Here is a 22,209-nt window from a genome sequence, read left to right on the forward strand (position 1 = left end):
ATATGGTATGTCAGACATATCACTTCATCACTTTTATTTCTGTTTTATGTAAATACCTGTGCTTTCATGCTTGGTACAAGGTAATTAACACAGGTTATTTCTCTGGAATAAGCCTAATGTAAACTGTTGCCATTTTATTCAGTTTCTCATGTCCAATGCATCTCCTGACTTGACAAGGACTATTTGTGATAGTAATCAATGCTGCTCAGTAAAATTATTCAATCTCACTGCCTCTACTTTTTCGACCAAGTTAAAGGCCCAGTGCAGAAGATGTGGTTTTTCTGTGTTTTATATATATTACCCCACTGAGGTTGGAACAATATTGTGAAAATTATCATAATGCCCTTTTAGTGTACTAGCTATTTGAAATGACCATCTGAAATTTCTGCTTGTTTTGGTGGGATGGAGTGTTGGCCTGCCTGGTGACATCACCAGGGGGTAAATTAGTTAATAAATCATATAAGAAATAGTTCCAAACCTCTCTGCCAGTGCCAATAACAGCTAGTTTTCTGATTTCCCTCCCCATTCCCAGACAGTCCTAGCAAAATTCTTCCTTGAGAAATTGCTCTTTGCTACGAAGCTATTTTGGTTTATTTTTTACCATTTTCATTTAAAAACAATCACAGGAAAGTACTTAAATGTTACACAAATAATTTAATATTGAGATCAAAACGGCTGCATTGGATCTTTAATGGTTTTGGAGTTTGCCCACTGAGCTCTAACGGCAAACCTACTTTGCCCAGTAGATGGTGCTCTACACAAATGTATTTAACGTCATCGCATCTGCATCCCATGTGCAGTTTTTTCCTCATTGCCTTTCTTCCGATAGTACTGTATGACACATCAGTGTTTTTTCTCTTTTGTTATCATGCTAATCTCTACCATATTACCCACAGTATCTTGATTATCCTTGCTCTTCTGTTTTGTAGTTCTATTCTTTATTCCTCCCTTGCCGTCAGTCTTTCTTTGTCTCTGCATGGCCTCCCGCGGTAGTCATTGCCACCCCTGTCCTGAAGGGGGCTCCAGCCTGTATGTGTTGTAGTGGCAACTGGGCAAGCAAGGCTGACTATGGCTGAGTGACGTGCATGTTGGTGTGATTAAGCCTGTCAGGCCTTTATGCTGCTAATTGCATGGCAACTGCAGATGGAGCTTTAATCTAAGCCTGACTGTCCACCCTGCTCCTCAGATCATGCCTGGTTCTGGTGTCCCCCTCCCTGTCCGAGGTTAGGATTGGGATGTTTAATGTCCCCTTTTACATATGTGTCTAAACTTGACATGTCTAAACTAGACATGTGAACCTCACACTCAAGACTTTACAATTTAGATTGTATGGAGCAGCAGTCCTCCCAGGCAGGCCGTGTTGTTATGGAGCAGCAGTCCTCCCAGGCAGGCCGTGTTGTTATGGAGCAGCAGTCCTCCCAGGCAGGCTGTGTTGTTATGGAGCAACAGTCCTCCCAGGCAGGCTGTGTTATTATGGAGCAGCAGTCCTCCCAGGCAGGCTGTGTTGTTATGGAGCAGCAGTCCTCCCAGGCAGGCTGTGTTATTATGGAGCAGCAGTCCTCCCAGGCAGGCTGTGTTGTTATTGTTATGGAGCAGCAGTCCTCCCAGGCAGGCTGTGTTGTTATGGAGCAACAGTCCTCCCAGGCAGGCTGTGTTATTATGGAGCAGCAGTCCTCCCAGGCAGGCTGTGTTGTTATGGAGCAGCAGTCCTCCCAGGCAGGCTGTGTTGTTATGGAGCAGCAGTCCTCCCAGGCAGGCTGTGTTGTTATGGAGCAGCAGTCCTCCCAGGCAGGCTGTGTTGTTATGGAGCAGCAGTCCCAGTGTTTGTGGCCCTTCCTGGGCTCATCCTCTCTCCTCAGACCTGCAGGGTTGGCTCAGGAGATCCCCACCACTAAAGGACACGCAATCAGATTGTCCACAATCCAATTGAATCTGATGCAACGCTGCCTGGGAGGCTTGCCCCTACGCTAAGATGCAGCAGCCTGGCTGGCCAATGGGGCTGCAGTACGAGGCCGCCAGGCTGGCAAAGGATGTGTGTGTCTACCCTCAGCTCAGCAAGTCATGTCAACAAGCTGACAAGTGCCTCCTTTCCTCACTCGTCCTATTGCTTTCAGACCAAATTGTCAGCTTTTTTGTAAATGAGGCCTTGGGGGAATTCTAACTTCGTGAAATTTGCTTTGCTTGCCTTGATGCTCTCTGTGCCTTACCCTTGGCAAGACTGTAACAAGCTCAGTCCAATACGCAAAAAAAGGAGAGCCATGTTTCTGGAAACGAGACTTAGTCTTTGAGTGTGTAGGTGATGTAAAAGGTGGCAGAGTCTCCGGAGTCTAAGCCAGGACACACGTTAATGTCAGTGTGTGTCTCTAGTCAGCATTGCTATGTGGGGCTGAGAAAGCAAGAAGAGAGCAGTCACATACCCTGAAGGTGACAGTGGGACCTTATAGGGGATTACCTTGTAATCTGCATTTAGGATGAGTGCCTACTAAAATAGCTTATGTTGTGCTCTGCTCTCTCTCGATGGAGTTTCTAAGTGTGTGGTCATAAGACAGCACCCACATGTGCTTATCCAGGACAGGGCTCACTCATAAGGGCTTACATTCACCAGACTCGCAGCTCAAATCTTGCCTTTTTGATCCTGTCACCCTCCCACTCTCATACATGTGCAGTTTTGTTCCTCTCAGAGTTAACATTATGGGGAAACCCTGCACCCTGGTCATTTAATTTAAGGTGGGAAGCAGGCAGTGTGTTTAAGGAAAGCAAGGCATTGTTCATAGTGCTGTGTCAGAAATAAGAGAGGAAAGGGTAAGTGATGTAGATGGAGAAATCCAGGGACACATCACATGTGCTTACAGATCCAGAGTGAACATTGCTGGCCCTCACGCTGATTCACTCCACAATGTGGTTGGGTCTAATTCTGCACATTATAGCATGTCAAGTAGTAATTGTCAAGTTCACAGGTTGTGGAGTATTATTGTCCTAATATGACTGGGTAGTATACTGCAGTAGATCTCGGCATCATCGCTTCTTATTCTATGGAGCGATATACTTCAGCTCAAGGTGTGTGTGTGTGGGGGGGGAATAATTTGTTGGCAAGCCTTTATAAGAAAATATTTTGTTGGTCCTCTCAAACAGGCTAGAGAACCAGCCACGTTTAGTCAGGACAATATGCCCAAACTGAGACACGTATTTATTAAGCCCCAAATCAGCGGATGCCCAGCCATATTAAAGGACTTCATTTCCCGAACTGCAACGGGTCTGTGATGTCTCCAACAGCTGACAGACGATAAAAGCCTAGGCGAGAGCTTTCTGGAGGGGGAGAGAGTCTCTCGGCAAGGAGAATACACAACCCGAACACTGTTGGACTTTGAATTGCTTTGGACCAGGATATTGATATCGAACGTTTTTATTTCTATAGCCGAATTTGGCGCTTTTTCTGCTGAATGTTGGGGCATTTGTTAAGTTCCATAACATTGCGTAGCTGGTGCATGTGCATTTTAACATTTTAAAGTGCATCTACCCCCTAAAGCCGTGCCCAATGCCGAGGAATGGAGAGTGTGTCTGATAACGGTGGAAAGATGGTCGAGAGTGATGAGCAGTCGGAGAGGGATAGTGGCGGTGGCGCAGCGATGGCCGCGCTACACCAATGCGAACTCATCCAGAACATGATTGAAATCTCCATCTCCAGTTTACAGGGGCTCCGGACCAAATGCGCCGCGTCCAATGACCTCACACAGCAAGAGATACGTACTTTAGAGGTAATTAACTCTTGAAAACGCATAAATACGGCGGTCCAAACTGCGGAGTTATACGTATGTCTGCCTGGGCTGCATTTCTTTGGTGGCTAAGCTAGGCGCTCCATCAATTTCCTCATGTTTTGCACAATACACTGCAGTTGTTTGCTGTATTGCGCGATGCTATACATGATTATTTAAAGAATAGGCCTACATTTAAACATGCACGGTGACTTCCCACATTGTCTACTATTGATATAGCTATAAATAGACATTGTCACTGACGTTGATCTGGTTACTGTGACCTCTTTCTCGAGGTGAAATATTTGTCTGGAAACCCCGGAATTTTTGCAGCAATGTTTTGCGTGCTGATGGAAACAAACGGGCCAAATTCCTCACATTTTAATTCTGTTCTTGTTCACGATTCCGCATTTCAAGCAAAGTTCGGGGACAAAACGAAATACAACATGAAATAGCAGAGCATTTCTCGGCAATGGTAAATGCTCCTCATGCCAATAATCTTGATAATTTCCCTAGTATATTTCTAAGCCAATTAAGGCCAATATGTTTTTTTATGTGTTCCCTGCACCTGGCTGTGTGAACCAAATAATTTCGGTCGTGTCTGGGATGAGTTGAGTAGCGTAGCGTGTGCAAACAGTTCTGAGGAACCAGTGTTTAAATTGCGCAACGGGTGATGGCCTACATATAGGCTCCAGTCTTTAGGCCCATAATATGGTAGTGTTCCGTTGGAAAATATTATATCACAATAATAAAATAATACGGGAAATGTAGCCTATTATAGAGCAATAACATACTCATGGGTGTATAGAACATTAGGAACACCTCTCTAATATTGAGTTGCACCCCATTTTGCCCTCAGAACAGCCTCAATTCGTCTGGACATGGGTTGAAAGCGTTTCACGAGAACGCTAGACAATGTTGACTTCAATGCTTCCCACAGTTGTCAAGGTGTCTGGATGTCCTTTGGCTGGTGGACCATTCTTGATACACCGAGAACTATTTAGCGTCACACAAAAAAACGGCAGCGTTGCCATTCTTCACACACTCAAACCGGTGCAACTGGCACGTACTACCATACCCCGTTCAAAGGCACTTACATATTTTGTCTTGCCCATTCACCCGCTGAATGGCGCACACATACAATCCATGTCTCAATGCTAAAAAATAATTCTATAACTGGTCTCCCCTTCATATTCACTAATTTGTAGTGGATTTAACAAGTGACCTCAATAAGGGATCATAGCTTTCACCTAGTCAGTCTGTCATGGAAAGAGCAGGTGTTCCTAATGTTTTGTACACTCAAAATCCCAAATCAAACTTTATTTGTCACATGCTCCAAATATAACAAGTGTAGACCTTATTGTGAAATGCTTACTTAACAAGCCCTTAACCAACAGTGCAGTTCAAGAAGAGTTAAGAAAATATTTACCAACTAGACTAAAGTAAACAATTATAATAAAAAGTAACACAATAAGAATAACGAGGATAAATACATGGGGCACCTGTACCGAGTCAATATGCAGGGTTACAGGTTAGTTGAGGTAATTTGTACATGTAGGTAGGGGTGAAGTGACTATGCATAGATAATAAACAGTGAGTAGCAGCAGTGTACAAAAAAGGAGGGGGGGTCAATGTCAATTGTCCAGTGAAGATTTTTATTAATTGTTCAGCAGTCTTATGGCTTGGGGATAGAAGCTGTTGAGCCTTTTGGTCCTAGACTTGGCGCTCCGGCACCGCTTGCCGTATGTGTGTGTGTGTGTATATATATATATATATATATATATATATATATGCAATGATTTTACAGAGTTACAGTTCCTAATAAGGAAATCAGTAAATTGAAATCATTTCTTTAGGCCCTAATCTATGGATTTCACATGATGGGGCAGGGGCACAGCCATGGGCCGGCCTGGGAGGGCATAGGCCTGGGCTGGCATGGTCTGCGGTTATGAGGCCAGTTGGATGTACTGCCAACTTCTCTAAAATGATGTTGGAGAGGCGGCTTATGGTAGAGAAATTAACATTCAGTTCTCTGGCAACAGCTATGGTGAACATTCCTGCAGTCAGCATGCCAATTGCACGCTCCCTCAACTTGAGACATCTGTGGCATTTTAGTGGCATTTTATTGTGCACCTGTGTAATGATCATGCTGTTTAATCAGCTTCTTGATATGCCACACCTGTCAGGTGGATGGATTATTTTGGTAAATGAGAAAGGCTCACTAACAGGGATGTAAACAAATTTGTGCACAACATTTGGGAGGTTTTTTGTGTGTGTGTGGAACATTTCTGAGATTTTTTTTATTATTTATTTATTTATTTCAGCTCATGAACATTGGAACCAACACTTAACATGTTGCATTTATATTTTTGTTCAGAATATTCTCAGCTGTCATGACATTTGTCCGGCCTGCATTCAGTCACCAACATCCACAAAGATGTATCAATAGCCAACTCTTTATGCAAATTGAATGATACTACTGATATGCTTTCATGCTCATCACATTTGAATGAGATTGTCAGGTTTCTATTTGAGGAAAGCATATGCTATTACTCTTCCCTTCAGGGGTTTTTGAAGAGTGCATTTTCTTTACGTTTCATGCATCTTCAACATCTGAGTTTTGAAAAGGTTCGGACTTCTTGAGTGGTCATTGGACTGCAACACTAGTTATGGTAAACCTGTTTCAGGACAAAGAAAGACTTCAAGTGAGTGTCAGAAATAGAAAGCAATGAGTGGGTGCTCTATGCTCACTCTACAGTACGCCTTTCACCACACTGCCACTTTCACTTCTTCCTTCACACTGGGTTTTCTTGTTAGTTCAGGATGTCCATCACTGAGGAAAACTGGATCGTTATGGTCTGCTCACCCTGCCTTATAGACATTCAACCAGCAATGGTCAATCAGAAGCTGCATTTCTCCAGGCCGTACATATACCCTGATCCCATCTTCACACGCCCCCTGAACCAGACAATTGTGGGGATGCTGGAAAGAATATAGGTAGTATTACAGCACCAAACTTAAGCACTCGTTTTAGTCACAGTATTTCACAGGTACAAAAGCCCGAACCATCTGGGTTGAATCACCCCCATCTGTTTGTATGAGAAGATTGTAGTGACAATTGGAGCAGAGAGAGCTGTTAACCATAAGTCGCCCGGATCTGTCTTGGGCTTGGCCATGAAATCCTAACTGGCAGAAATCTGACAGGCCTGTCAGCTTGACACTCCCATAGGGCTCCACAAGTGTTCCCATGAGTCCCGTATATAACAGCAGAGTGGAAAATATCAATTGTCAATCCAGCTAAATGGCCTAACTGCTCAGTTAATTTGTGTGATGAATGAGAGAAGTGAATAGCGACGGGTTAAAGTGTCTGTCACAGTTGTTTTGCAAAACAGGGGCATCTCTCCCAGAGACCCGCACTTGAGCGCAATCAAGAGAGGCTTGAACTCGCATTATATTCTTACTGAAAGAGCTTTATTATGGCACTCCATCCATGGCTGTTTTTTTACTGTGTGCCTTGCCGGTGAAAAGATAATGGTGCTTTGCTCTCCAAGTGGAGTACTGCAAGGTGGTGCTTCAGTTTTCACACACTAATCCCTGTCTGACTCTTGACATCTCTCACACACCCCCTCTGTCTGTCTTTCTGTCTCCATGTTGGCCTGTTCTTTGTTATGTCTCCCTGTCGTTGTCTCTCTGGCTGTGAATCAGTATGTCTGTTACACTTTAGCAATGAATGACACCAGATGATATCCAATAATAATTTAAACAGCCTCTAGGGACAGATTAAATACTGTGCAGGGAAGGTTACTCTAAAAGAGCTTGAACATTGTGGGGGGTTTTTGCTTACAGGTTATACAGTGCCTTCAGAAATTGTTCACACCCCTTGACTTTTTCTACATTTTGTTACAGCCTGAATTTAAAATTGATTCAGTTGAGCTTTTGTGTCACTGGCCTACACACAATACCACATAATATCAAAGTGGAATTATGTTTTTTCAAATTTTTTCGTTTTTCAATAACAAATGAAAAGCTGAAATGTCATGAGTCAACAAGTATTCAACCCCTTTGTTATAGTTCATAATGAGTTGCATGGACTCACTCTGTGAATGACAACCTCATCTCTATACCCCACACATACAATTATCTGTAAGGCCTCTCAGTCGAGCAGTGAATTTCGAACACAGATTCAACCACAAAGACCAGGGAGGTTTTACAATGCCTCGCAAAGAAGAGCACCTATTGGTAGATGTGTTCAAAAAATGTTCTTTTTAAACAGACAGTGAATGTCCCTTTGAGCATGGTGAAGTTATTAATTACACTTTGGATGGTGTATCAATACACCCAGTCACAACAAAGATGCAGGCGTCCTTCGTAACTCAAGTTGCCGGAGAGGAAGGAAACCACTCAGGGATTTCACCATGAGGCCAATGGTAACTTTAAAACATTTACAGAGTTTAATGGCTGTTACAGGAGAACTGAGGATGGATCAACAACATTGTAGTGTCTAGGGTTGCACATTTTGGGGAATAGTCACAGGTGGAACATTTCTGTGGGAATATATGGGAATCAACGGAAATATATGCAAATTAATATTAATACAATTTAAATGTATATTTTTTTTATTGGATATATTTATCATATGGAGACAAACATAAACCTTTTACCTTATCATAAGTAGACAATTAGAAATGATTAAATACTTCCAATAGAAAATAAACAATTTAGTTATGAATTGAACTTTAATTAAATGAGTTGACTCTTCACATGGGATGATTTCACTGAACAACAAAAGAAAGGGAATATTGAATGATCCCCAATGATCCATCGCATCTCCCAAAAAAGATTTCAACATGCATCTGAAAAATTATAGTCTACAAACTAAAGCTTTGGTTGTCTTCTCCCTGGACCTCCTCAATGTCCACCTCTTGAACATCAGACTCTGAGGCCTCATCTTCACTGTCACTTTCCAACCTTGTTGAGGCTGGCTCGTTATCAGGCTCAAAAAGCCTCAAATCCGCCCGGATGGCCACCAATTTTCAACCCTTGTATTGGTCAGCCTTTTGTGTGCTTTGGTGTGTGTGTTCCCAAACAAAGACCAGTTGCGCTCTGAGGTGGCTGATGTTGGTGGGATTTGGAGGATGATGGAGGCAACAGGGGAAAGAGCCTCAGATCCACAAAGTCCCTTCCACCAGGTGGCTGATGAGATATGTTGGCACGACTGCCATATTGCATCTCCATTCCAAAGTTCTTGCTTGGAAGTGTACTTCGCCAGACTGCCAAGAACATTGTCCTCTTCCAGGCCAAGGTGGCGAGACAGCATAATTAGTGTCCAACATGTACTCTGGGCTTAAGGCAGAAGTCTTCACACTTTTGATGTATTTCAGAACTGCAGTTTCTTCTGCTTGGAGCAACAGTGAAGTGGGCAGGGCAGTACGGATTTCTTCTCTGACATCTTCAAGCAGTCTGAACATCAGACAGGATGGCATTGTCTCCCTCAATCCGTGCAATGCTACTGCTATAGGTTTCAGGCTGCTTACCACACTCTCCCAAAATAAACTCAGCAAAAAAAGAAACATCCCTTTTTCAGGAGCCTGTCCTTCAAAGATAATTTGTAAAAATCCAAATTACTTCCCAGATCTTCATTGTAAAGGGTTTAAACACTGTTTCCCATGCTTGTTCAATGAACCATAAACAATTAATGAACATGCACCTGTGGAACAGTCGTTAAGACACTAACAGCTTACAGACGGTAGGCAATTAAGGTCACAGTTATTAAAACTTAGGACACTAAAGAGGCCTTTCTACTGACTCTGAAAAACACTAAAAGAAAGATGCCCAGGGTCCCTGCACATCTGCGTGAACGTGCCTTAGGCATGCTGCGAGGAGGCATGAGGACTGCAGATGTGGCCAGGGCAATAAATTGCAATGTCCATACTGTGAGCCGCCTAAGACAGCGCTACAGGGAGACAGGACTGACAGCTGATCGTCCTCGCAGTGGCAGACCACGTGTAACAACACCTGCACAGGATCGGTACATCCGAACATCACACCTGCGGGACAGGTACAGGATGGCAACAACAACTGCCCGAGTTACACCAGGAACGCACAATCCCTCCATCAGTGCTCAGACTGTCCGCAATAGGCTGAGAAAGGCTAGACTGAGGGCTTGTAGGCCTGTTGTAAGGCAGGTCCTCACCAGACATCACCGGCAACAATGTCGCATATGGGCACAAACCCACCATCGCTGGACCAGACAGGACTGGCAAAAAGTGCTCTTCACTGACGAGTCACGGCTTTGTCTCACAAGGGGTGATGGTGGGTTTGAGCGTTACACCGAGGCCTGTACTCTGGAGCGGGATTGATTTGGAGGTGGAAGGTCCATCATGGTCTGGGGCGGTGTGTCACAGCATCATCGGACTGAGCTTGTTGTCATTGCAGGCAATCTCAACGCTGTGCGTTACAGGGAAGACATCCTCCTCCCTCATGTGGTACCCTTCCTGCAGGCTCATCCTGACATGACCCTCCAGCATGACAATGCCACCAGCCATACTGCTCGTTCTGTGTGTGATTTCCTGCAAGACCCCACGGGGTGAGATATTGCGTGGAGTCCCAGATCGAGGGAGATTATCAGTGGTCTTGTATGTCTTCCATTTCCTAATAATTGCTCCCACAGTTGATTTCTTCAAACCAAGCTGCTTACCTATTGCAGATTCAGTCTTCCCAGCCTGGTGCAGGTCTACAATTTTGTTTCTGGTGTCTTTTGACAGCTCTTTGGTCTTGGCCATAGTGGAGTTTGGAGTGTGACTGTTTGAGGTTGTGGACAGGTGTCTTTTATACTGATAACAAGTTCAAACAGGTGCCATTAATACAGGTAACGAGTGGAGGACAGAGGAGCCTCTTAAAGAAGAAGTTACAGGTCTGTGAGAGCCAGAAATCTTGCTTGTTTGTAGGTGACCAAATACTTATTTTCCACCATAATTTGCAAATAAATTCATTAAAAATCCTACAATGTGATTTTCTGGATTTATTTTTCTCATTTTGTCTGTCATAGTTGAAGTGTACCTATGATGAAAATTACAGGCCTCTCATCTTTTTAAGTGGGGGAACTTGCACAATTGGTGGCTGACTAAATACTTTTTTGCCCCACTGTATATGTTTGAAATGAAACATGTATGGAAACAGGTGAATTAACAGGTCAAGCATTTAAATCCCACATGGTAGCAAAAACTAACTAGCAGAAATTGTTCACAAGTTAGAAATGATTTAAACACACTTTGCTGTAGGCTGCTATTTACTAGTTAACAAAAAATCATGTATGTCATAAAATATATTCACCCCACCCAGTATTGTAATCAACTTACCAGAAAGCATGTAGTCCTTGGCTCAGACAGTGTAGTAGTGTGGGCTCAATAGCATCTCATTAGTGTGCAAGATCTTGAGAATCAGCTGTACATGTGATGGAAGAGTGCACTGCACATGTGATGGAAGAATGCACTGTGCATGCAGAGGGTTGCAATTCCATTGAATTGGGGATAGTTTAACCAAAATATGCCACAAGACCTAGACCTGCCTTATGTGTATCCCACAAAAAAGGTTCACTGTTATAAGCTAACTTTTTTGATGAATATAAGCTAAATTCCTCAAATTCCTGAGCTTAACTTCCCATGGAAAAATTCTGGAAACTTAGTGTAAAATTTCCAACCGTTCTCAACCCTAGTAGTTACTCTTTTTTTTTTTTTTTAAGAAACAGAATGAAGCTAAGCACAGGCAAAATCCTAGAGGAAAACCTGGTTGTCTGCTTTCCAACAGACGCTGAGAGACATTCACTTTTCAGCAGGACAATAACCTAAAACTCAAGTCCAAATTTACACTTGAGTTGCTTACCAAGACGAAATTGAATGTTCCTGAGTGGCCTAGTTACAGTTTTGACTTCAATCGTCTTGAAAATCTATGGCAAGACTTGAAAATGGCTGTCTAGCGATGATTAACAACCAACTTGACAGAGCTTGAAGAATTTTTTTAAAGAATAATGTGCAAAATATTGTGCAATCCAGATGTGCAAATTTCTTAGATTTACCCAGAAAGACTCACAGCTGTAATCACTGCCAAAGGTGATTGTATCGTGTATTGACGTAAATGAGATTTGATCTTCAATACATTTGCAAAAATGTCTAAAATCGTGTTTTCACTTCATTATGGGGTATTGTGTGGAGAGAGAAAAAAAAGATTGATTCCATTTTGAATTCGAGGCTGTAACACAACAAAATGTGGAATAAGACGAGGGTTATGAATACTTTCTGAATGCACTGTATGTAGCCTAGCCTATATAGACATATAACATGATAGAGATTATATTATATCGGTCACAAAAACCAGACTTCTGACTCCTCATTTGAATCTTGCTTGCCTAGTGTCTCTTGATATACATTTTCTTCCGTGAGTCTTTTGGAGTAATGCATCACCATGTTATCTGTGCAGATAATCCATCCCTGAGCCTACCTAATGATCAGCAGATAGAAATGCATCATCTGTTTTGTCTTCTCATGGCGTTGGAAAGAGTTTTGCTGCGGCGCTCGTGGTGTGAGCTATTGTGGCTGTGTCTATATTTAGACGTCTTTCTTCCTACGCATTTTCAGGGTTGGTTGTTAAATAAGGAAATCAAATGACGCGCAAAGAGGCTATGCTGAGAGGGGAGAGCAGGGAGGAAGGGGGGGGCGAGGGGATCAAAGCCAATCAGCTGGGCTGCTTCTTATGACATAGCAACTGCTGTGTCTGTCTGAGGCCTAGGAGGAGACCGACTGGGGAGAATATGGCCATCGCCAGAGAAGAAACACAAGCAAATCATTGCAGCATTATCCACACTATTTTGGTTTCCTCTTTTTGTATTGGGAAAGCAAACGGTACAATCCAGCAGTCGGATTGCATTGTGTGGAAATCATGGTCGTTTTACCCCAGCAGGCGGCCTTTGAGCTATTCTTAAACATGTTGAGGATGTAGTGTTACTCTGCATCTGGTCATTTTGAGGTCTGCAGTATTTGTGTAATGGGGAAGGAGGATTTGTATGACATGGCAAAAAAACAAGGGGTTTCTTTGCCCTGTTCAAACAAGCTTCCTTCCTACCCATTCCTTTCTTTGTTTCTTCCTTTCTTCAAGGACCATGACATAATTCCATTTCCAGATCGGATATATTACATTTGGGTAACATTTTACATACAGTTGCTTCTATACCTGTGTAATAAATCTGCAATAACTTTGTAATTGCTTAGTAACAGAATTGGGCATGTCTTTGTTATTATTACTGAAGTGGAATAAGGAACAGTGCCTATTCCTCATTCCTGTTAGAAAGGTTCTATATGCAGCATGGTTACACTAATGTATTTGAGGCATTTTGAGTTTCTCAATTGAATTCAGTTTAATCTAAATTCTTAAATAATGATGCGTTGCACTCTAACAGAAAGCGCCTTAGATTTAGAGAACCATTTAGATTCAGAGAATGATGCAACACCAGCTCGAACTCCTACTCTTAAGTTCTATGGGAATTGCCTGGTTAGATAATAATGCATGTGTGGTTTCAAATGTAACTCGGGAGAAGACAGTCATTAGCCCGCCCCCATGCTGTTCTAACTGACTCGTGTCAACGTGTAACCCAAAACACTCAACAATGATCTTCCAATTGATGTGAAGAGGCTGCAATTGATTCAGGGCCTTGATGCAATTGCAATCCCTAAATTGTCCTATTGTGTTGTATTTCTTGAAACGGCAGTAAATTGGGGTCCGAAATTATTGACACGCTTGATCAAAAATTAGCAATTATAACTGTAGAAAATAATTTAAAAAAATACTGAGCTATATTTTGCACTCCAAAAAATGGGTAAATATTATTTTATACTAATATAATTGCTCAGAGAAAGAGATTTTCTTTAACAAGTAATACATTTTTTTCTCAAAGGTAGGGGCAAAATTATTGACAGCCCTAAAGATTCTTAGAAATAAAGTATCTAAAAGTGTAGTATTTGGTCCCATATTCCTAGTACGTAATGACTACATCAAGCTTGTCACTCTACAAACTTGTTGGATGCATTTGCCGTGTTTCAGATTATTTTCTGCCCAGTAGAAATGAATGGTACATAATGTATTGTCATTTTGGAATCACTATTATTGTAAATAAGAAAACAATATGTTTATAAAAACTTACGTTAATGTGGATGCTACCAAGACTACGGATAACCCAGAATTAATTGTGGTTAATGATGAATGAGAAAGTTACAGAGGGTCAAAGATCATACCGCCAAGATATGCTAACCTCTCACCATTGCCAATAACAGGGGAGGTTAGTATGTCTTGGTGGTATGATCTTCTTCTTTTTTTGAGCGAGCATACAATAAAGCAGTGTTGAAGTGATTCATTTTAAAGTCATTATTGCTTATCAAGATGAGCAGTAATGTTCACACACTTAAGATTCCAAGCTATTTCTGAGCTTTGTATGGTGTGTGTCGGCAAGGCCGGGCTGTGTTGCTGTGTGTTGCTGGGGCTGTCGCTGGGACAAGCCAGACGGGGACTAACCTTACACAACATAAGGACAGAGGATTAGTGGCAGCAGCCAACCAATCCCCCAGCCCCTCCCCCTCCCTGTGGGGTCAGCCAGCGATGACGGAGGGGTCAGCGCAGTGGGCCATTGTCTCTGACAGTCACCCACGGCCGATGGGCGCCCAGCCCCGCCACAAAGCACATGTGACCCTTCCTCCCTCCCTGCACCATGCGTCACTGTGCCTCCATCCATCGTGCCACAATGGTGGTGGGCTGTGGTGATTTGTGGCATATTCATGTTGTTACCTGGGGCTGCTTAATATGCAGCATCACGTCACAGCCGTTTGTTAACATTTAGGCCCATCACTAAGGCCTTAATGTGCCATGTTCATTATCTGCCAGATCACAGTGCACACGGTGACGGTGACGGGGGCCGCCCACATTTTATTAATGCTACCATGGACCGCATGGGGCCAGCGGATAAGGGCAGATGAAGCTATAGGCGAAAAGGCAAAACACAACAAAGCCTCCTTGTCACATGGTCCTGCCTCCTTGTCACATGGTCCTGCCTCCTTGTCACATGGTCCTGCCTCCTTGTCACATGGTCCTGCCTGCTTGTCACATGGTCCTGCCTGCTTGTCACATGGTCCTGCCTGCTTGTCACTTGGTCCTGCCTGCTTGTCACTTGATCCTGCCTCCTTGTCACTTGGTCCTTCCTCTTTGTGACAAGGAGGCAGGACCAAGTGACATGGTCCTGCCTCCTTGTCACATGGTCCTTCCTGCTTGTCACATGGTCCTGCCTGCTTGTCACTTGGTCCTGCCTGCTTGTCACTTGGTCCTGTCTGCTTGTCACTTGGTCCTGCCTGCTTGTCACATGATCCTGCCTCCTTGTCACTTGATCCTGCCTCCTTGTCACTTGGTCCTGCCTGCTTGTCAATTGGTCCTTCCTGCTTGTCACTTGGTGCTGCCTGCTTGTCACATGGTCCTGCCTGCTTGTCACATGGTCCTGCCTGCTTGTCACATGGTCCTGCCTGCTTGTCACATGGTCCTGTCTGCTTGTCACATGGTCCTGCCTGCTTGTCACATGGTCCTGCCTGCTTGTCACATGGTCCTGTCTGCTTGTCACATGGTCCTGCCTGCTTGTCACATGGTCCTGCCTGCTTGATGGTGATACTATTGTGTACTGATGAGTTCTTGTACCTACTCCAGTTACAAAGACATGTATTTTTTTATTTTTGTACATTTGTATTTTCTGACTGAAACAATGTTTTGGAAGAGAACCATCAAGCACTCATAGACACACTGGAACATTTATTTTGCTCTTGAAAATGGAGCGTTGATCATGGTTTCATTTACAATTGTGAAGACAAAAGCCAGCACATAATACCAGATGGGAATAGTGCAGTTTGTGGGCTTCTGTGGGGCAAATTCAGAATCCATGTGGGTCATATGCCCACCATGACCACAGACGGCAGATGCCTTTAAAAACTGCTGTACAGTTCTGAGGGGACCAAAGGATAATGGCACATAACATGTGACAATAGAAACTGCAGAGAGTCATGTACATTTGAAGGGGGCTTCTATTACCACAGATGACTCTGATTGTTTTATCTTTGAGAAATCTGATATTACCTCCTCATAGTGTAAGTTCTGTTTCCCTGGGAAAGAAGTCTTGCACAATTCTCCTGCAGAGAGGCAATGCTGTCATTGGCAAAGACATCAAAGTAAGGCTGTCATCCAATGTTTATGAGAGTACAAGACGGTTATTTCTGCCGAATCTTGAGGAAACAAGTGGAACAGTAGGACTTTGTCCCCTGTGTCAGACAGGTGTTCTGGTGTCTCTCTGGCTGCTCTCTGGTGACTTGGTTCGTATTGGCTGTCACTCATCTCCTCAAGGCACTAAAGCGTTTCCATGGTGGTGTTTAACCCCCATTTTCAGACTAACAGGTGGGATCTGAGGCCAGTCAGGCTACCCCATCCCCCACCAGGCTCCCATCTATATGAGTCCATGAGTTCCATCCCCCACCAGGCTCCCATCTAAATGAGTCCATGAGTTCCATCCCCCACCAGGCTCCCATCTATATGAGTCCATGAGTTCCATCCCCCACCAGGCTCCCATCTAAATGAGTCCATGAGTTCCATCCCCCACCAGGCTCCCATCTATATGAGTCCATGAGTTCCATCCCCCACCAGGCTCCCATCTAAATGAGTCCATGAGTTCCATCCCCCACCAGGCTCCCATCTATATGAGTCCATGAGTTCCATCCCCCACCAGGCTCCCATCTAAATGAGTCCATGAGTTCCATCCCCCACCAGGCTCCCATCTATATGAGTCCATGAGTTCCATCCCCCACCAGGCTCCCATCTATATGAGTCCATGAGTTCCATCCCCCACCAGGCTCCCATCTAAATGAGTCCAAGAGTTCCATCCCCCACCAGGCTCCCATCTAAATGAGTCCATGAGTTCCATCCCCCACCAGGCTCCCATCTATATGAGTCCATGAGTTCCATCCCCCACCAGGCTCCCATCTAAATGAGTCCATGAGTTCCATCCTCTACCTAACACAGACCTGTTGTTAACTGATCATCACAGTTGAAGAACCTGTTGTTTAATGATCATCACAACTGAAGAATCTATCGATCTGTGAATCTAACATTTTGAAGCCCACTGAGGATTTCAGTTTTTTATAACACACGTCATGTCTGGGATCTGTGGAATGGTACAACGCTACTCTAGCTTTTTATCTTTCTATAGAAAATGGGCTGTTATTCAAATGTTACCTAATAAGATACATGTGTTTTATTTAGCAGAAATGCAGAATTGTGTCTAGTCTGAGGTGTACTTTTAATAGATATTCCACGTCGAGGTGTACGGTCTCAGATTTTCTGTTACTTGTCTATGGTAAAATCCCACTCTAAACAATGCTGCTGACGACTCTGGAGTGAGGTTGCTAGGTAACCTGACAACACTCTTGCACCCGTGTATTGTTCACTGTGCTGCCTGAATGATCCCCATCTATCTTGTGTGTGTGTGTGTGGTTCTCGTGACGGATGTCTCTGGTGTCCAACTACACAACAACATTATGTTCCACAAATGAGACTGAAAAATACTGTATCTGCAACTCACAGTTGCAAAATATGAGGAGCAAATCGTCACGTTGGCTGTTACTCAGTAGGCCTAATACAAATGTTAAATAGTTTTTGCAGTTAAAATGTCTCCTGACCCTTTAAACTACACAGAGAGAAGTTCTGACAGAAGTCTAATTAATCTAGTGTCATTCCTGCTCTGTGGGAAATGTCATGTAGATCTTCTCCATTTAAGCTTACATCCTGTCTCTCCACTAAGAGAAGAGATACAGTGAAGAGAGCATGTTGTCGGCAGGAGGAAGCTTACTGGCCCTCTTGTCCACCCACAGCATGAGGCCTCTCATTGGCTAACCTCAAAGGTCAAATGCCTGCACCCAGAACAATGGTTAAAGTCCAGACACATTGTGTCAATATAAGGAGTTGTGGGCATGGTAGCCTATATGAATAGGATAGGATAGGGCTCCCTTTAACCAGCCCTGTCAGACAGTCTGTATTTGAAGGGATTCGGTAATATACATTCACTGGACATAGTACCATTCAATGGGTCTAGTCAAAAAGAAAATGCTGCTTCCCATTCATTTGTATTGGTCACATACATGTGTTTAGCAGATGTTATTGCAGGTGTAGCGAAATGCTTGTGTTTCTAGCTCCAACAGTGCAGTAATATCTAACAAGTAATATCTAACAATTTCACAACAATACACACAAATCTAAGTAAAGGAATGGTATTAACAATATATAAATAAATGGACGAGCAATGTCAGATCATATCAAGTTCTCTTCGAGTCAACTCTCTTTAGCACACTTTCAGTTTATTCAATTCTCAAATAGACTGGGGTTCTTTCTCCCAGTCACACGTCCAGGGGAAGAATAGAAATTGAGCTTTTATTGAGGAGTGTGATCTATGCCCTCAGTACAATTAGCACTTGTCTGGCAGCCGAGGAGCTGGAGTGGTCTATGGAGAGCCCCTTTGCCCAGGCCGTTGACCTGACCCCTCCTCAGGTCCTCCTCCAGACGCCTTCTCTCCTTTCCTCTCTTCCTCTATGCTCCCTTCTCTCCCTTCTACTCTCTCCTCTTGCCTGCAGTGGAGAGGCCTTTGTTAACCGCTGCCGCAGAGCCAAGCTGCCTCTTTCATCCCAAGGCCGCACTTTCTCTCGCCCAAAGTGTGTCTATGTTTCTACAGTGTGTACTACGTGTGTGTGAGTGAATGAGCTGAGAAAAGGCATGCTCAGCTCATTGTTGCTCCAGCACTCGAGAGGTGACTGGTGGGCATAGCTGTGAGAAATTGAAAAGAAATTGCCCAAATGTGGCTGCTTCTGCTTCTTCTTCTTCGAGCAGACATTAATACAATTATTCCAAATAATACACCAAATATAGAACAGCTTGTTGCGTTGTGGCCATCGATATAATCCATAGAAATATTTTGGAACCTCTAACCCTGGCACCTTTACTGTTAAACTCATGGGTACACTTGCAATGGCTTCCCGTCCTGACTTGAATAGGAACTGCCATCTATGGGTTATATTTCTATGTTTGGGTGCAGCGGTCAGTTTTCCTTTCACAAAAATCTAAATACACTCACGAGAGAATCGTAGGCCTACCGTTTGGAAAGCAAATACCTACTTTTGAAAAGAGAAGACTGATCTGTCTGTAGAAGCAAACCACTTCAGCGATTCTGAGTAAACAGCACTGTTTTTCAACATAGCTTATCTCGAGATAGTGGCATGAGCGCATTGGCCATCACTGATGAGTAGCCTATGCTTCCTCTGCATCATTGGTTGAGTCAGTGTTACTAACTAGGTTTCCATCCAATTGGCAAAAGATGTTCATGTGAATATTCTAAAATCTGCTTTAAGAAAATATGCAGATTTTTTTTCACCAGTGATATGTTTCCACCAAACTGACTTGTTGGGGATAACAAATTGTGTGTGATGACTTGGTGCACACAAAGTTGACTTTTTAGCTTAAGTTTTCATGTACCGATAGTTGTCACAGAAACTGTTGTGTTAAATAGCAAATGTGTCTACTCTGGTCTTGGCAAATGTGCTCTAGCCAACAGCTCACAGATACAGTGCAGGTAGACTGTGTGGTTACAGTGCAGGTAGGCTGTGTGGTTACAGTGCAGGTAGGCTGTGTGGGTACAGTGCAGGTAGACTGTGTGGTTACAGTGCAGGTAGGCTATGTGGGTACAGTGCAGGTAGGCTGTGTGGGTACAGTGCAGGTAGACTGTGTGGGTACAGTGCAGGTAGGCTGTGTGGGTACAGTGCAGGTAGGCTGTGTGGGTACAGTGCAGGTAGGCTGTGTGGTTACAGTGCAGGTAGGCTGTGTGGGTACAGTGCAGGTAGGCTGTGTGGGTACAGTGCAGGTAGGCTGTGTGGGTACAGTGCAGGTAGGCTGTGTGGGTACAGTGCAGGTAGGCTGTGTGGGTATAGTGCAGGTAGGCTGTGTGGGTACAGTGCAGGTAGGCTGTGTGGGTACAGTGCAGGTAGGCTGTGTGGGTACAGTGCAGGTAGACTGTGTGGTTACAGTGCAGGTAGGCTGTGTGGGTACAGTGCAGGTAGACTGTGTGGGTACAGTGCAGGTAGACTGTGTGGTTACAGTGCAGGTAGGCTGTGTGGGTACAGTGCAGGTAGACTGTGTGGGTACAGTGCAGGTAGACTGTGTGGTTACAGTGCAGGTAGACTGTGTGGTTACAGTGCAGGTAGGCTGTGTGGGTACAGTGCAGGTAGGCTGTGTGGGTACAGTGCAGGTAGGCTAGTTAACATGAGATTATTATGGAAAAGAGTGAGAATATTTTTATTTGTCAAACGTCGGTCAAGCATTGATCATCATGTCACCAAAATAAGACCCTCAATATTTATTGGAAAGGAGCATCAAGAGCACCGTGCACTTTCACCACCCTGTGAAGTTTGTCATAACTTATTTCATCTGTAGTTTTTAAATATGAACCCTTTTAATTAACTAGGCAAGTCCGTTAAGAACAAATTCTTATTTACAATGACGGCCTACCCCGGCCAAACCCGGACGACACTGGGCCGTTTGGGCATCGCCCCAATCACGGCTGGATGTGATACAGCCTGGATTCAAACCAGGGAGTCTGTAGTGACGCCTCGAGCGTAAAACAAATTTGTCTACAACATTTTGTCTGTGTGGAAAAATTCTGGTATCTTTTATTTTAGATTATGAAATATGGGACCAACACTTTACATGTTGCATTTATATTTTTGTTGTGTGTGTGTGTGTGTGTGTGTGTGTGTGTGTGTGTGTGTGTGTGTGTGTGTGTGTGTGTGTGTGTGTGTGTGTGTGTGTGTGTGTGTGTGTGTGTGTGTGTGTGTGTGTGTGTGTGTGTGTGTGTACAGTTGAAGTCGGAAGTTTACATACACCTTAGCCAAATACATTTAATCCTAGTAAATATTCCTCTCTTAGGTCAGTTAGGATCACCATTTTATTTTAAGAATTTGAAATGTCAGAATAATAGTAGAGAATTATTTATTTCAGATTTTATTTCTTTCATCACATTCCCAGTGGGTCAGAAGTTTACATACACTCAATTAGTATTTGATAGCATTGTCTTTAAATTGTTAAACTTGGGTCAAACGTTTCGGGTAGCCTTCCACAAGCTTCCCACAATAAGTTGGGTGAATTTTGGCCCATTCCTCCTGACAGAGCTGGTGTAACTGAGTCAGGTTTGTAGGCCTCCTTGCTCGCACACGCTTTTTCAGTTCTGCACACACATTTTCTATAGGATTGAGATCAGGGCTTGTGATGGTCACTCCAATACCTTCACTTTGTTGTCCTTAATCCATTTTGCCACAACTTTGGAAGTATGCTTGGGGTCATTGTCCATTTGGAAGACCCATTTGCGACCAAGCTTTATCTTCCTGACTGATGTCTTGAGATGTTGCTTCAATATAACCACATCATTTTCCTTTCTCATGATGCCATCTATTTTGTGAAGCGCACCAATCCCTCCTGCAGCAAAGCACCCCCACAACATGATGCTGCCACCCCTGTGCTTCACTGTTGGGATGGTGTTCTTCAGCTTCCAAGCCTCCCCCTTTTTCCTCCAAACGTAACGATGGTCATTATGGCCAAACCGTTATATTTTTGTTTCATCAGATCAGAGGACATTTCTCCAAAAAGTACAATCTTTGTCCCCATTTGGAGTTGCAAACCGAAGTCTGGCTTTTTTATGGCTGTTTTGGAGCAGTGGCTTCTTCCTTGCTGAGCGGCCTTTCAGGTTATGTCGATATAGGACTCGTTTTTACTGTGGATATAGATACTTTTGTACCTGTTTCCTCCAGCATCTTCACAAGGTCCTTTGCTGTTGTTTTGGGATTGAGTTGCACTTTTCGCACCAAAGTACGTGCATCTCTAGGGGACATAATGCGTCTCCTTCCTGAGTTGTATGACGGCTTCGTGGTCCCATGGTGTTTATACTTGCGTACTATTGTTTGTACAGATGAACGTGGTACCTTCAGGCATTTGGAAATTGCTCCCAAGGATGAACCAGACTTGTGGAGGTCAACACATTTTTTTCTGAGGTCTTGGCTGATTTCTTTTGATTTTCCCATGATGTCAACCAAAGAGGCACTGAGTTTGAAGGTAGGCCTTGAAATACATCCACAGGTACACCTCCAATTGACTCAAATGATGTCAATTAGCCTATCAGAAGCTTCTAAAGCCATAACATAATTTTCTGGAATTTTCCAAGCTGTTTAAATGCACAGTCAACTTAGTGTATGTAAACCTCTGACCCACTGGAATTGTGATACAGTGAATTATAAGTGAAATAATCTGTCTGTAAACAATTGTTGGAAAAATGACTTGTGTCATGCACAAAGTA

The 22,209-nt window shown here is 43.6% G+C and overlaps 1 protein-coding gene across 4 annotated transcripts in view; it reads left to right on the forward strand.

Annotated features, from left to right (window-relative positions):
• Positions 1–3,229: 3,229 nt before the first annotated feature.
• The window catches only part of LOC139537203 (kinase suppressor of Ras 1-like), a 45,882-nt gene continuing 26,902 nt past the window's right edge, over positions 3,230–22,209 (forward strand). For 2 of the 4 annotated variants that reach the window (XM_071338254.1, XM_071338255.1), the window contains exon 1: positions 3,230–3,755. In XM_071338254.1, the coding sequence (XP_071194355.1) occupies positions 3,546–3,755 (210 nt within the window). In that variant the 5' untranslated portion in view covers positions 3,230–3,545. The remainder of the gene's footprint in view (positions 3,756–22,209) is intronic. The other 2 variants (XM_071338253.1, XM_071338256.1) reach the window with 1 other exon arrangement.

This window comes from Salvelinus alpinus, chromosome 13 (assembly GCF_045679555.1).
Source record: "Salvelinus alpinus chromosome 13, SLU_Salpinus.1, whole genome shotgun sequence".
Lineage (NCBI taxonomy): Eukaryota > Metazoa > Chordata > Actinopteri > Salmoniformes > Salmonidae > Salvelinus > Salvelinus alpinus.